Below are 15,137 nucleotides of genomic sequence, written 5' to 3'. Positions count from 1 at the left end.
CACAACACCCCCTATCTTGGTATCATCTGCATACTTACTAATCCAATTTACCACACCTTCATCCAGATCATTGATGTACATGACAAACCACAAAGGACCCAACACAGATCCCTGAGGCACCCCACTAGTCACCTGCCTCCAACCCGATAAACAGCCATCCACCATTACCCTCTGGCTTCTCCCATTCAGCCACTGTTGAATCCATCTTGCTATTCCTGCATTTATACCCAACAGTTGAACCTTCTTAACCAACCTTCCATGAGGAACCTTGTCAAAGGCCTTACTAAAGTCCATATAGACAACATCCACTGCTTTACCCTCGTCAATTTCCCTAGTAACCTCTTCAAAAAATTCAAGAAGATTAGTCAAACATGACCTTCCAGGCACAAATCCATGTTGACTGTTCCTAATCAGACCCTGTTTATCTAGATGCTTATATATATTGTCTCTAAGTATCTTTTCCATTAATTTGCTCACCACTGAAGTCAAACTAACAGGTCTATAATTGCTAGGTTTAGAACCCTTAGAACCCTTTTTAAACAATGGTACAACATGCGCAGTACGCCAATCCTCGGGGAGTATTCCCGTTTCTAATGACATTTGAAATATTTCTGTCATAGCCCTGGCTATTTCTACACTAACTTCCCTCAATGTCCTAGGGAATATCCTGTCAGGACCTGGAGACTTATCCACTTTTATATTTTTCAAAAGTGTCAGTACTTCTTTTACTTTGAACCTCATAGTATCCATAGCTATTCTACTAGTTTCCCTTACCTCACATAATTCCATATCCTTCTCCTTGGTGAATACCGAAGAAAAAACATTGTTCAATATCTCCCCCATCTCTTTTGGCTCTGCAGATAGCTGTCCACTCTGTCTCTCCAATGGACCAATTTTATCCCTCCTTATCCTTTTGCTATTAATATAGCTGTAGAAACCCTTTGGATTGACTTTCACCTTACTTGCCAAAGCAACCTCATATCTTCTTTTAGCTTTTCTAATTTCTTTCTTAAGATTCTTTTTACATTCCTTATACTCCTCAAGCACCTCATTTACTTCATGCTGCCTATAATTATTGTAGATCTCCCTCTTTTTCCGAACAAGATGTCCAATTTCCCTTGAAAACCAGGGCTCTTTCCAATTTTTACTGTTTCCTTTCAACCGAACAGGAACATAAAGATTCTGTACTCTTAAAATTTCCCCTTTAAATGTCCTCCATTTCTCTTCTACATCTTTCCCATAAAACAAAATGTCCCAGTTCACTTCTTTTAAATCATCTTGCATCGCATCAAAGTTAGCCTTTCTCCAATCAAAAATCTCAACCCTAGGTCCAGTTCTGACCCTCTCCATAGTTATATTGAAACTAATGGTATTGTGATCACTGGACCCGAAGTGCTCCCCAACGTATACCTCCGCCACCTGTCCAGTCTCATTTCCTAACAGGAGGTCCAGCACTGCCCCTCCTCTAGTAGGTACCTCTATGTATTGCTGCAAAAAACTATCCTGCACACATTTTACAAACTCCAACCCATCCAGCCCATTTACAGAATGTGTTTCCCAGTCTATGTGTGGAAAGTTGAAATCTCCCACAATCACTACCTTGTGCTTACTACTAATCTCTGCTATCTCCTTACATATTTGCTCTTCCAATTCTCGTTCCCCGTTTGGCGGTCTATAATACACCCCTATAAGTGTTGCTACACCTTTCCCACTTCTCAATTCCACCCAAATAGCCTCCCTAGATGAGCCCTCCAATCTATCCTGCCAAAGCACTGCTGTAATAGCTTCCCTGACTAGCAATGCAACACCTCCACCTCTTGCCCCTCCAATTCTATCACGCCTGAAGCAACGAAATCCTGGAATATTTAGTTTCCAATCACAGCCCTCCTGCAACCACGTTTCACTGATCGCCACAACATCATACTTGCAGGTGTCTATCCAGACTCTAAGCTCATCCACCTTTCTTACAATGCTCCTAGCATTAAAATATGCACATTTAAGAAAATAATGTCTATGTCTTTGCCCTCATTAACCTTTTCAATTGCCAATTTTACATTTATACCAAGCCAATTAACCTACAAATCTGTACGTCTTTGGAGTATGGAAAGATCTCAGAGAAAATCCACGCGGTCATGGGGCGAACGTACAAACTCCGCACAGACAGCACCCATAGTCAGGATTGAACCTGGGTCTTTGGCGCTGTAAGCGATGCAAGGCAGCAACTCTACTGCTACACCACCGTGTCTCCCTAGCCCAAAAAGTTCCCAAAAGCAAATTTCAAACATATATAGCAGCAGTTACAACAATAAGCAGACTGCCAGATAATGGATGGTAATGTTTATTCATTATGTACAAATGACACAGCCCGCTCGCTAACTTAAATCTACATGGGGATAATGGTGAGGACCTCGAATGTACATCTCAGTCCGGCTCACATGGTAGATCACTGGTTTGGGATGTCAGTGGCTGAACGGTGACAACTGGTTGAATCACCAGGCTCGCTGGAGCCAGGCTCCCCTAGAGTTTCTGAGCCTCCTCAAGGCCTTGTACGAATCGTGCCGAGAACCCTGTGCAGTACTCTTCAGTGAGGGGGAATGGTTTGGACTCCACTGGCTGAGCTGTGGGGCAGTTTGTGTTGCAGTTTTCTTCACCAGTATCTTTGGCAGCCACCTCATCGGGCAGGTTTGGCAAGGAGATCTCGGACAGAGCGCGTCCTGCCCTCAGCATGCCATACACTTCTTTCGCGCTGCAGGTCGGGGAGTTAGTCTCGTACGTCTCGTGGAAACTGTTGTAATCCACTTCGTAGAAGTCCTTCTCGAGGGTTAGCACGGGGGTGAAGCGATGGCCCCAGAGGACCTCGGAGTCAGAGTAGGAGCTGCGGGCCTGGCAGGTCATTCCTGGTGGGAAAGTACATTGGATTAGTGGATGCAGAATATTTAGCACAAGGTGAAACAGGACAGAGATGGGGGAGTAGGCAGATGGTATGTGTAGGAAAGAACTGCAGATGCTGGTTCATACCGAAGATACTAGATATAAAGTGCCGATGTAATGAAGCGAGTCAGGCAGCATCTCTGGAGTAATAGAATGGAGAATTTCAGGTTGGGATGTCTGAAGAAGGGTCCCAACCCGAAACGTCACCCATCCTTTTATGGGCGGCACGGTGGTGCAGCGGTAGAGTTGCTGCCTTACAGCGCCAGAGCCCCGGGTTCGATCCTGACTATGGTTAATTGGCTGGATAAAGTTGTAAATTGTCCCCTAGTGTGTAGGAAGCTGCTGGTCTGCGAGGATCGCTGGTCGGCGCTGACTCAGAGGGCCGACGGGCCTGTTTCCGTGCTGCATCTCTGAACTAAACTGAACTAAACGTTTTCTCCAGAGATGCTGCCTGACCCACTGAGTTACTCCAGCAAATTGTGTCTGTCTTAAGCACATGGTATGCTTGCCTTCATTGGTCAAGGCATTGAGTATGGTAGTCAAGAAGTCAGATATAGCTTTATTGGGCATTGATTAGTCCGCATTTGGAGTATTGTGTACAGTTCTAGTTGTCCCATTATAGGAAGGATGTGAAGGTTCTTGAAAGGGTAAAGAGGTGGTTTACCAGAATGATGTCTGGATTTTGGGGTTATTAGCTACAGGGTTGGAAAGGCTTTGATTGTTTTCTCTGGAATACTGGAATTTTAGTGGAGACTCGAGAGAAGCAGATAAAGTTATGGGAGGCCTAGGTAGGGTTGACAGTCGGAGTCTTTTTCCCAGGGTGGAAATATCACATACTAGAGGGTATAGCTTTAGGGTGAGAGGGTAAAAGTTCAAATATGTGTGGGGCAGGTTGTTTTAAACAGATGGTGGTGGGTGCCTGGGATGCGCTGCCAGGGATTATGGTGGATACGATAGAGGTCTTTAAGAGACTTTTGGATGGGTGCATGGATAATGGGGGGATATCGATTATGTGCAGGCAGATAAGAGTTGGTCTTGACATCGTATTTGGCACAGATGTTGTGGGCCGAAGGGCCTGTTCCTGTGCCATACTATTCTATCAAGAAGATAGACACAAAAAGCTGGAGTAACTCGGACGGGCAGCATCTCTGGAGATTTCAGGTCGAGACCCTTCTTCACACCCCATAGTATTCTATGGTCTATGTTCTAATAGACATTGTTGTTTCTTCACGCCACTCCCCTGGCTCCCTGTCCTATCCAACATAGCCCCTCCACACATCCGGCAAGTAGTCCTTACTGAAAGGATGCTCCAAAAGACCAAAAACTCCCCTCACCTGCCAATTCACATGGACATCTTCAACCCACCCACTGCTCGACTTCCATCTAGACGACCAATTTGGAAGAACCCACCGCCAGCTGATTTCACCATCCAATCAGCTTGGAAAAAGGAATGGGAGTCCAAGGACGTCCCATATAATAGGTATGTTACAAAACCTACCTGAATCGTGGCTGAGCATCTGCCCCACCCAGTGTGCGCAAATTTGGCACTGTTTAGAGGGGGCGGGTTTAAAACGCGATTTTTACTAGGCTGTTGCAATCGAAAATGTTCAGCCTAGTAAATCATTAACGGAAAATCACTGAAAGACCCCGTCGCAAAAGGTATTATTAGTTTTTATGGCCTTGTAAAATAGTTATAGTAGTTTAAAATCACTCTCTAAACTCGCAATCTGTCGCAGCCCCAGGGTTTTATAAAGCAAACAATTAAAGGTATGTACCTTATTTTTACATTAAATGGGGCTTCTGAAGAACCCTGTATATAAAGTTTTCTATAGCAAGTAGTTCATTTTGGGCTCTTTATATCCCGCAGTATTTTTCTGGGCACTTGAGGGCACAAATCCAGCGCAATGTGAACGTTCTAAACCAGCGCGTTCACAGGAACCCACTAGAAAGCTGATTTAAATTGACTTTAATTTACAGCAATTGAACACTAAATTCCTTCCATTTGGCCTATAAATTGATGTAAATGAGATTTAAAAATCATGTTTTATTGTGAATTATTTGTGAATATTATTTGGACACTTGGGCTATTTAAAAATGTTAATCATTTATTAAGAAATGGATAGATGTTTAGATCTAGTAATTGAAGTTTGAAATTAGCTACAATTGGGTAACTAACTAATTATATGCTTTAATTTCAGGTCATCCAAGTAAGATTATTTTATATTTGTTTCAGAATGGTTCAATCTATGATAACTGGAAATTTCATTCAGTTCTCTTAATTTTTAAGAAGGTTATGGGCTTTTGACTGTCCACGATCACAGCTTTTTTGTTACGTCCATAGAAAATCAATAGGGAACAAGATGCTAATTTCCGAGTATGAAAATGGCCATAACTTTTTTATGACTTGAGATATGAAAGTGAATTAGGTGTCAAATTAAACTTATTGTTATGCTTTGTCTGATGGGATAAATTGCAGACTTGATTTTTTAAATCTCAAAATTTTGTAACATTGCTACATATAAACATCTGGTGTCAGACCCCACCCTACCGGTCCCTGGCACCAATCTCCCGAGGAAGCAGTGGACGACACTGAATAGATTCAGGCCCCTGCTTGGCCAGCCTTCACAAATGGGGCAGCAGTCCAACCCCACAGTGTGCTTGTGGAGAGCAGCAAACAATGCAACACATCATTGAAGCATGCCCTCAACAAAGACTTAAAGGAGGGCTTGTCACCCTTCATACAGCAGATCAAGAGGCAACTGCTTGGCTAAAGGACTTTGCATTTGCTAAATAAATAAAATTTCTTCACGGAAGTCAATTATTTTTGTTAGATAGGAACTTCCCTTGACAGAGCTAGGTTTGCTGTCTTGGATTAGTTCCTGTCTTTCCAATTGATCATTAATCCTGGCCCTCAGTATCTATTCCATTATCTTCTCCCCCAGTGACACTTGGCTCGCAGATCAATAGATAGCAGGCATATCCTTCGTCTCTTCAACAACTTCATTTTCCCAGGCCCCCACTCACCAATCGTCACCATGGATGTCCAGTCACTCTACACTTCCATCCCCCACCAGGAAGGTCTTAAAGCCCTCCGTTTCTTCCTCGACTGCAGAACTAGCCAATTTACGTCTACTAATACTCTCCTCCGCCAAGCAGAGCTGGTCCTCACACTCAACAACTTCTCATTCGACTCCTCCCACATCCTCCAAATCCAAGTCGCAGCTATTGGCACTCATATGGGCCCCAGCTATGCCTTCCTCTTTGTGGGGTATGTTGAACAATCATTGTTCCAGGCATGCACTGGCCCTATCCCCAAACTCTACCTCCACTACATCGACAACTACATCTGTGTTACCTCCTGCACACATGCAAAACTCACTGACTTCATCAACTTCACAACTAATTTCCATCCTTCACTCAAATTCACTTGGACCATCTCCGACATCTCCCTACCATTTCTAGATCTCACCACCTCCATCACAGGAAACATAGAAACATAGCAATTAGGTGCAGGAGTAGGCCATTCGGCCCTTCGAGCATGCACCGCCATTCAATATGATCATGGCTGATCATCCAACTCAGTATCCCGTACTTGCCTTCTCTCCACATACCCTCTGATCCCCTTAGCCACAAGGGCCACATCTAACTCCCTCTTAAATATAGCCAATGAACTGGCCTCAACTACCCTCTGTGGCAGAGAGTTCCAGAGATTCACCACTCTCTGTGTGAAAAAAGTTCTTCTCATCTCGGTTTTAAAGGATTTCCCCCTTATCCTTAAGCTGTGACCCCTTGTCCTGGACTTCCCCAACATCGGGGACATGACTTGAGAATTAAGGGACTGAAGTTTAGGGGTAACATGAGGGGGAACTTCTTTACTCAGAGAGTGGTGGCTGTGTGGAATGAGCTTCCAGTGAAGGTGGTGGAGGCAGGTTCATTTTTATCATTTAAAAATAAATTGGATAGTTATATGGACGGGGAGGGAATGGAAGGTTATGGTCTGAGCGCAGGTAGATGGGACTAGGGGAGAATAAGTGCTCGGCACGGACTAGAAGGGTCGAGATGGCCTGTTTCCGTGCTGTAATTGTTATATGGTTATATTATATGGTTATCGGGAACAATCTTCCTGCATCTAGCCTGTCCAACCCCTTAAGAATTTTGTAAGTTTCTATAAGATCCCCTCTCAATCTCCTAAATTCTAGAGAGTATAAACCAAGTCTATTCAGTATTTCTTCATAAGACAGTCCTGACATCCCAGGAATCAGTCTGGTGAACCTTCTCTGCACTCCCTCTATGGCAATAATGTCTTTCCTCAGATTTGGAGACCAAAACTGTACGCAATACTCCAGGTGTGGTCTCACCAAGACCCTGTACAACTGCAGTAGAACCTCCCTGCTCCTATACTCAAATCCTTTTGCTATGAAAGCCAACATACCATTCGCTTTCTTTACTGCCTGCTGCACCTGCACCTTCAATGTCTGGTGTACCATGACACCATGAAACAGATTATTGACCAACATCTACTACAAACCTACTGACTCCCATAGCTATCTAGACTACACTTCTTCCCACCCTGCTTCCTGTAAAGACTCTATCCCCTACTCCCAATTCCTCCGCCTACGCCGCATCTGCGCCCCGCGATGAGGTTTTCCATACTGGATCATCGGAGATGTCTTCATTCTTTATGAAGCGGGGGTTTCCCTCTTCTATTATAGATGAGACTCTCACTAGGGTCTCCTCGATATCCCATAACTCTGCTCTTGCTCCACCTCCCTCCATTCACAACAAGGACAGAGTCCCCCTTGACCTCACCTTCCACCCCATCAGCCGTCGCATACAGCATATAATCCTCCAACACTTTCGCCACCTCCAACGGGATCCCACAACTGGCCACATCTTCCTAACTCCGCCCCTTTCTGCTTTCCGCAGAGACCACTCCCTCCGCAACTGCCTGGTCAACTTGTCCCTTTCCATCCAAACCACCCCCTCCCCAGGTACTTTCCCCTGCAACCGCTGGAGATGCAACACCTGTCCTTTTACCTCCCCCCCTCGACTCCATCCAAGGACCCTGACAGTCTTTTCAGGTGAGGCCGAGGTTCACTTGCACCTCCTCCAACCTCATCTACTGTATCCGATGTTCCAGGTGTCAACTTCTGTACATCGGCCAGAACAAGCGCAGGCTCGGCGATCGTTTCGCTGAACATCTCCGCTCAGTCTGCCTTAACCTATCTGATCTCCCGGTTGCTCAGCACTTATGACTTCCCCTCCCATTCCCAATCCGACCTTTCTGTCCTGGGCCTCCTCCATTGTAAAAGTGAGGCCCAACGAAAATTGGCGGAACAGTGCCTCGTATTTCACTTGGACAGCTTACATTGACTTCTCTAACTTCAAATAGCCCTTGCTTTCCCTCTCTCTCCATCCCCTTCCCATCCCTATTCTCCCACCAGTCTTACTGTCTCCGACTACATTCTATCTCTGTCCAGTCCAGTCTGAAGAAGGGTCTCGACCTGAAACTTTTCCCATTCTTTCTCTCCAGAGATGCTGCCTGTCGCGCTGAGTTAATCCAGCATTTTGTGTCAACCTTCGATTTAAACCAGCATCTGCAGTTTTTTCCTTCACATATCTCTGCTGCCCTTCTTGTGAAGGGAGACATTCTGTCATCCTCCAGTCATCTGGGTATTACCTGTGATCGGTGAAAATTAAAAAAAACTCTGCCAGAATACCACAATCACTTCCCTCGCCTCCTGTAGAAACCTGGAATGAATCCCATTCTCCCAGGCACAGTCATAGAGTCATACAGCATGGAAACAGGCCCATTGGCCCAACCTGCACACGACAACCAACATGTCCCATCTATACTAGTCCCACCTGTATGCATTTTGTTCATATTCTTCTAAACCTTTCCTTTGCATGACCCAGCCCAAATGTCTTTTAAATATTGTGATAGTACCTGCTTCCAGTAATTCCTCTAGCACCTCGTTCGTTATGCCCAACATGTGGAAACGTTACCGACGGGTTTTCCATTATTTGTTTCTCCTCTCACCTTAAACCTATATCCTCTGGTTCTTGATTCCCTACTCTGGGTAAAAGGCTCTATGCATCTACCCCATTTATTCTTCTCATGATCTTATACACCTCCATAGGATCACTCCTCATCCTCCTGTGCTCCAAGGAATAAAGCCCCAGCCTGCTCAACCTCTCCCCATAACTCAGGTCCTCAAGTCCTGGAATATCCTCGTAAACCTTCTCCGCACCTTTTTCAACTTTCGGCCTACCTACCAAGACCATACAGACCAGCGTTCACTGCACATTAACACTATCCTACACACACCCAAGACAAGTTACATTTATACCAAGCCAATTACCCTGTGCAGCTGTAAGTGTTGTAAGGCAACTACTTTACTGCTGCACCACCATGCCACCCACATATATGTATTCTATGTTCCCATTCCTCACCTTTGTACAACCCTCCATATGTGCATATTTTTTTTGGTGGATAGGATTGGATAGGTTTAGGGGGATATGGATCAAGCGCAGGCAGGTGAGACTTGTGTAGCATTAGGGGATCTCTGTACCTGTAACCTCTGACCTTTACTCTTTCAAATGTCCCTGAACTCTTGTTATTTCTCCTGTGAACACTTGCCCCTGTGCAGATGGTGACTTAACTGCAGATATATGTTGTAGATGTCAGTCTACCTTTATCAAGTCTTCCCTATTGCTAGTGAAATTGGCCTTAACCCAATGTAAGACCTTTATTACTTGTCTACTTGTCTACCTACCCTTCAAAATATATTGTGTTACTGGTACTATTTCAAAACTGCATCGTGTTGTGGACACTATAAGGTCATAGGTCATAAATGATAGGAGAAAATTAGGCCATTCAGCCCATCGAGTCTACTCCACCATTCGATCATGGCTGATCTATCTTTCCCTCCTAACCCTATTCTCATGCCTTCTCCACATAACCCTTGACACCGTACTAATCAAGAATCTATCTATCTCTGCTTTAAGTACTATCTCAAAACTGTACGGGTTCTTGGCATTATTTCAAAAATGATCCTCTCCTGATTTTCCCTTCACCTGCACATTCCCCAGGGTCCAATATTGATTGATCTGAAAAATAAATTGGATAAGCATATGTATGAGAAGGGAATGGAGGGTTATGGTATGAGTGCAGGCAGATGGGACTAAGGGAAAAAAGTTGTTCGGCACGGACTTGTAGGGCCGAGATGGCCTGTTTCCGTGCTGTAATTGTTATATATGTTATATGGTTATATCTCATTGAGCTATCAACATACTATAACAAAAAGCTCTCATGAACACGTCAAAATATTCTCTTCCTATTAATATTTGGGAAATTGAAATGCCCCAGTACAATAACTAATTGTATTGTACCCCCTGATATTTGTTAGCATATCTGCTTCTCTATCTCCTTTTGGAGGTCAGCAGCACGCCACCAGCAAAGGGACAACACCCCTTTTTGTTCCTAATCTCCCTGTTCGGCACATTGAAGAAGCTGTCGAGGAATTCATTGTCACAGATGGCGGGCGGAGGCCAAGTCACTGGATATTTTTAAGGCAGAGATTGAGAGATTCGTTATTAGTACAGGTGTTAGGGGTTATGGGGAGGAGGCAGGAGAATGAGGCTGAGGAAGAGATAGATCAGCCATGATTGAATGGCGGAGTAGACTTGATGGGCCGAATGGCCTCATTTTGCTCCTAGAAGATGTTTTGAACATATCCTCCCTCAATCCTGAATTCATGCAATGATTGATTGACAGTGCAATACCTCCTCCCTTTTACTCGCCCCAATGTCCCACCTGAAAGTGCTGCATCCTGGGATACATGACGACAATATTGTGGACCCCTCTATTAATGAAAGCTCAGCAAGGCTTAGCTTTATGCAGGTTGTGGCGAGTCACGTCTGAAATTCTCAAACCAAGGGTTAGAGACCCGACTCTCCATCACCTACACAAAGGCATTCCCACAGTGCTGTGAGAAAAGCAACTTCAGCATCTGAACAAGGGTCTCGACTCGAAATGTCACCCATTCCTTCTCTCCATAGGTGCTGATTTATTCCAGCATTTTGAGTATCTTCAGTATCTGATCATGCTGCAACGGTGTGTGGAGACTCAAGAGACTGCAGATGCAGGAATCTAGACAACAAACAATCTGCTGGAGGAACTCAGAAGGGCCGGGCAGCGACTGTGGGGGAAGGAATTGCTGACATTTCACTATTTTGAAGAATGAAAAGCCTGGATTGAGTGGGAGAGGATATTTTCACTAGGGGGAGAGTCTAGGACCAGAAGCTACAGCCTCAATTACCTTTATAAAGGAGATGAGTAGGAATGTCTTTAGTCAGAGTATGGTGAATCATAGAAACATAGAAAATAGGTGCAGGAGTAGGGCATTCGGCCCTTCGAGCCTGCACCGCCATTCAATATGATCATGACTGATAATCCAACTCAGTATCCTGTTCCTGCCTTCTCTCCATACCCCCTGATCACTTTAGCCACAAGGGCCACATCTAACTCCCTCTTAAATATAGCCAATGAACTGGCCTCAACTACCTTATGCGGCAGAGAATTCCAGAGATTCACCACTCTCTGTGTGAAAAAAGTTTTCCTCATCTCAGTCCTAAAAGATTTCCCCCTTATCCTTAAACTATGACCTCTTGTTCTGGACTTCCCCAACATCGGGAGCAATCTTCCTGCATCTAGCCTGTCCAACCCCTTAAGAATTTTGTAAGTTTCTATAAGATCCCCCCTCAATCTTCTAAATTCTAGCGAGTACAAACCGAGTCTACCCAGTCTTTCTTCATATGAAAGTCCTGACATCCCAGGAATCAGTCTGGTGAACCTTCTCTATACTCCCTCAATGGCAAGAATGTCTTTCCTCAGATTAGGAGACCAAAACTGTACGCAATACTCCAGGTGTGGTCTCACCAAGACCCTGTACAACTGCAGTAGAACCTCCCTGCTCCTATACTCGAATCGTTATTACAGATGGTGATGGCGGCCAAGGCGATTAACATTTTGAAGTTGGAGTAACAGATTCTTGTGCAGTAAAGATGTCAGGGGTTATGGAAAAATTTCAGGAGAATGGGGTTGAGTGGCAAAGATAGATCCGCCATGATTGAATGGCGGAGTAGACTTGATGGGTCAAATGGCCTAAGGCTTTTCCAATAACGTATGAACTTATGACATTTCTGGTCAATAGACAATAGACTGCAGGTGCAGCAGTAGGCCATTCGGCCCTTTGGGCCAGCACTGCTATTCAATGTGATCATGGCTGATCATCCCCAATCAGTACCCTATTCCTGCCTTCTCCCCATATCCCCTGACTACATTATCTTTAAGAGCCCTATCTAGCTCTCTCTTGAAAGCATCCAAAGAACCTGCCTCAGGCAGAGAATTCCATAGACTCACCACTCTCTGTGAGAAAAGGTGTTTCCTCGTCTCCATTCTAAATGGCTTACCCCTTATTCTTAAACTTTGGCCCCTGGTTCTGGACTCCCCCAACATCGGGAACATGTTTCCTGCCTACAGCGTGTCTAAACCCTTAACAATCTTATACGTTCAATGAAAATACCCTCTCATCCTTCTAAACTCCAGAGTGTACAAGCTCAGCTGCTCCATTCTCTCAGCATATGACAGTCCCGCTATCCCGGGAATTAACCTTGTAAACCTATGCTGCACTCCCTCAATAGCAAGAATGTCCTTCCTCCAATTAGGTGACCAAAACTGCACACAATACTGCAGGTGTGATCTCACTAGGGCTCTGTACACCTGCAGAAGGACCTCTTTGCTCCTATATTCGATTCTTCTTGTTATAAAGGCTTTCTTCACTGCCTTCTGTACCTGCATGCTTACTTTCATAGACTGATGTACAAGGACCCCCAGATCCCGTTGTACTTCTCCTTTTCCCAACTTGACGCCATTTAGGTAGTAATCTGCCTTCCTGTTTTTGCTACCAAAGTGGATAACCTCACATTTATCTGCATTAAACTTCATCTGCCACGCATCTGCCCACTCCCCCAACCTGTCCAAGTCACCCTGCATTCTCATAGCACCCTCCTCACAGTTCACACTGCCACCCAGTTTTGGGTCATCTGCAAATTTGCTAATGTCACGGGCGCTATATCAGGGCATTATACTGGTGTAAGACATAGAAGGATTTGGAAGGGCCACTACTTATGTGGCACAGGAGTGCAGCTGGGAGACCTGCTGCCTCATAGTGCCAGAGACCTGGGTTCGATCATGACCTTGGGTGCTGTCTGTGTGTGGAGTTTGAATGTTCTTCCTTTAACCACGTGGTTTCCACTGGGTGCTCCGGTTTCACAAAGACATGCGGGTTTGTAGTTTAATAATAAGATTAAACGAGAACTTACCAGTTTGAAGTTTGATTTTGATTTTATGAGGAGATACGATGAGCGATTACGTGAAGAAGGGCCGTCCGTCTGCGTGCGCGTCAATCTTCAAAGCAGCGGTGTTAAATCACAGATAACAAAGAAGACCTGAGAATAGTAAGATTGTGAAAAAACTAGAACTTCCATGTGACCTTGATAATATGAGGGTGGGAGCGGTGGGCACGTAATCGCTCATCGTAACTCCTTATAAAATCAAGGTCAAACTTCAAACTGGTAAGTTCTCGTTTAATCTTACTATTGTAGTGCGTGGGTCTCAAAATGAGGCAAGTAGTCTGAAGTTTGAGAAGCACTTTACTTTAATTCCTCCCGGTTCAGGGGAAGACGAAACCAGGGAAAGATGGCACCCAAACCCTGCCTTTTATACCCTCCGGCTAAGCACCGCCTCCGGACTGCGCCACTCCTGTGCCGAGGGGTTCGGCAGTATAATGGCACGACCCTTAGGAGCCGCCACAGGACCCCCCCCCAGAACCAGAGGCACAAAACGGACCGGCGGGCGCACGACCCGGCCGGCCCGCGTGCGGAAGTCAGCAGATTCCGGGGCTTGCGGGGGCGTAGGTGGAGGGACAGGTCGAGGGACCGGCGGGAGGACAGGTGGAGGGAGTCGTGAGGGGGGGCGCCATCGGGGCCGAGATTGAGCAACCAGCACCGGCTGGTCAATGTCCAGGTGCGCCGGCTTTAAAACGGTCAATCGACACGGCCTCCGGCCGGCCCCCCATGTCCAGGACAAAAGTCGACTGCCCGTGTTCCAGCACCCGGAACGGGCCCTCGTACGGCCTCTGGAGTGGCGTCCGGTGGGCATCACGGCGCAGGAAGACGTATGGGCAGTCCGTGAGGGCCATTGGCACGTGTGGGCGAAATGTCCCATGGCGGGACGTCGGGACGGGTGCGAGCCTGCCAACTCACTCGCGAAGGCGTTGAAGGGTGGAGGAGGGCGTTTCCTGCTGCTCCGGCGCCGACGGCACGAACTCCCCGGGCACTGTGAGTGTCGACCCGTACACCAGCTCCGCCGATGATGAGGCCAAGTCCTCTTTGGGAGCGGTCCGGATGCCCAGCATGACCCATGGCAACTCGTCCATCCAGTCCGGATCGGTGAGTCGTGCCTTCAATGCCGCCTTCAGCTGCCGGTGGAACCTCTCCACCAGACTTTTAGCCTGCGGGTGGTAAGCCGTGGTGTGGTGCAGCTGCACCCCCAGCAAGCGAGCCATGGCTGACCACAGCTCGGAGGTGAACTGTGGCCCCCGGTCGGAGGAGATGCGCGCCGGCACCCCGAAGCGAGCAATCCAGTGCGCGGACAACGCACGAGCACACGAAGCCGATGAGGTGTCAGCCAACAGAATGGCCTCCGGCCACCGCATGAAGCGGTCCACCATGGTCAAAAGGTGGGTGATGCCCCTGGACGGTGGAAGGGGCCCCACAATGTCCACGTGGAGATGGCCGAACCACCGGTGAGGTAGACCAAACTCCTGGAGAGGTGCGCGGACATGGCGCTGGATTTTTGCCGTCTGGCACGGGATGCAGGTGCGAGCCCAATGGGCAACTTGCTTGCGCAGACCGTGCCACATGAAGCGAGCTGCCACCAATGCCGTTGTCACCCGGATTGATGGGTGAGCCAGTCCGTGGATGACCTCGAACACTCTCCGGCGCCAGGTGGCAGGGAAGATGGGGCGCAGCTGACCGGACGACACATCGCACAGGATCGCCACAACCCCAGGACCGAGAGGGACATCCTCAAGACGGAGGCCGGAGATGGCAGTCCGGTAGGTGGGCACCTCGTCGTCCGT

The 15,137-nt window shown here is 46.7% G+C and overlaps 1 protein-coding gene across 2 annotated transcripts in view; it reads right to left on the bottom strand.

The window, feature by feature from the left end:
- Window positions 1–546: 546 nt before the first annotated feature.
- Window positions 547–15,137, bottom strand: part of LOC129712462 (G protein-activated inward rectifier potassium channel 4-like) — a 74,861-nt gene continuing 60,270 nt past the window's right edge. For both annotated transcript variants that reach the window (XM_055660925.1, XM_055660924.1), the window contains exon 4: window positions 547–2,897. In XM_055660925.1, coding sequence (XP_055516900.1) covers window positions 2,518–2,897 — 380 coding nt within the window. In that variant the 3' untranslated portion in view covers window positions 547–2,517. The remainder of the gene's footprint in view (window positions 2,898–15,137) is intronic.

This window comes from Leucoraja erinacea, chromosome 32 (genome assembly GCF_028641065.1).
Source record: "Leucoraja erinacea ecotype New England chromosome 32, Leri_hhj_1, whole genome shotgun sequence".
Lineage (NCBI taxonomy): Eukaryota > Metazoa > Chordata > Chondrichthyes > Rajiformes > Rajidae > Leucoraja > Leucoraja erinaceus.
Note: the sequence above shows the minus strand (reverse complement) of the source record. Positions and strands in the feature narration are given on the sequence as shown.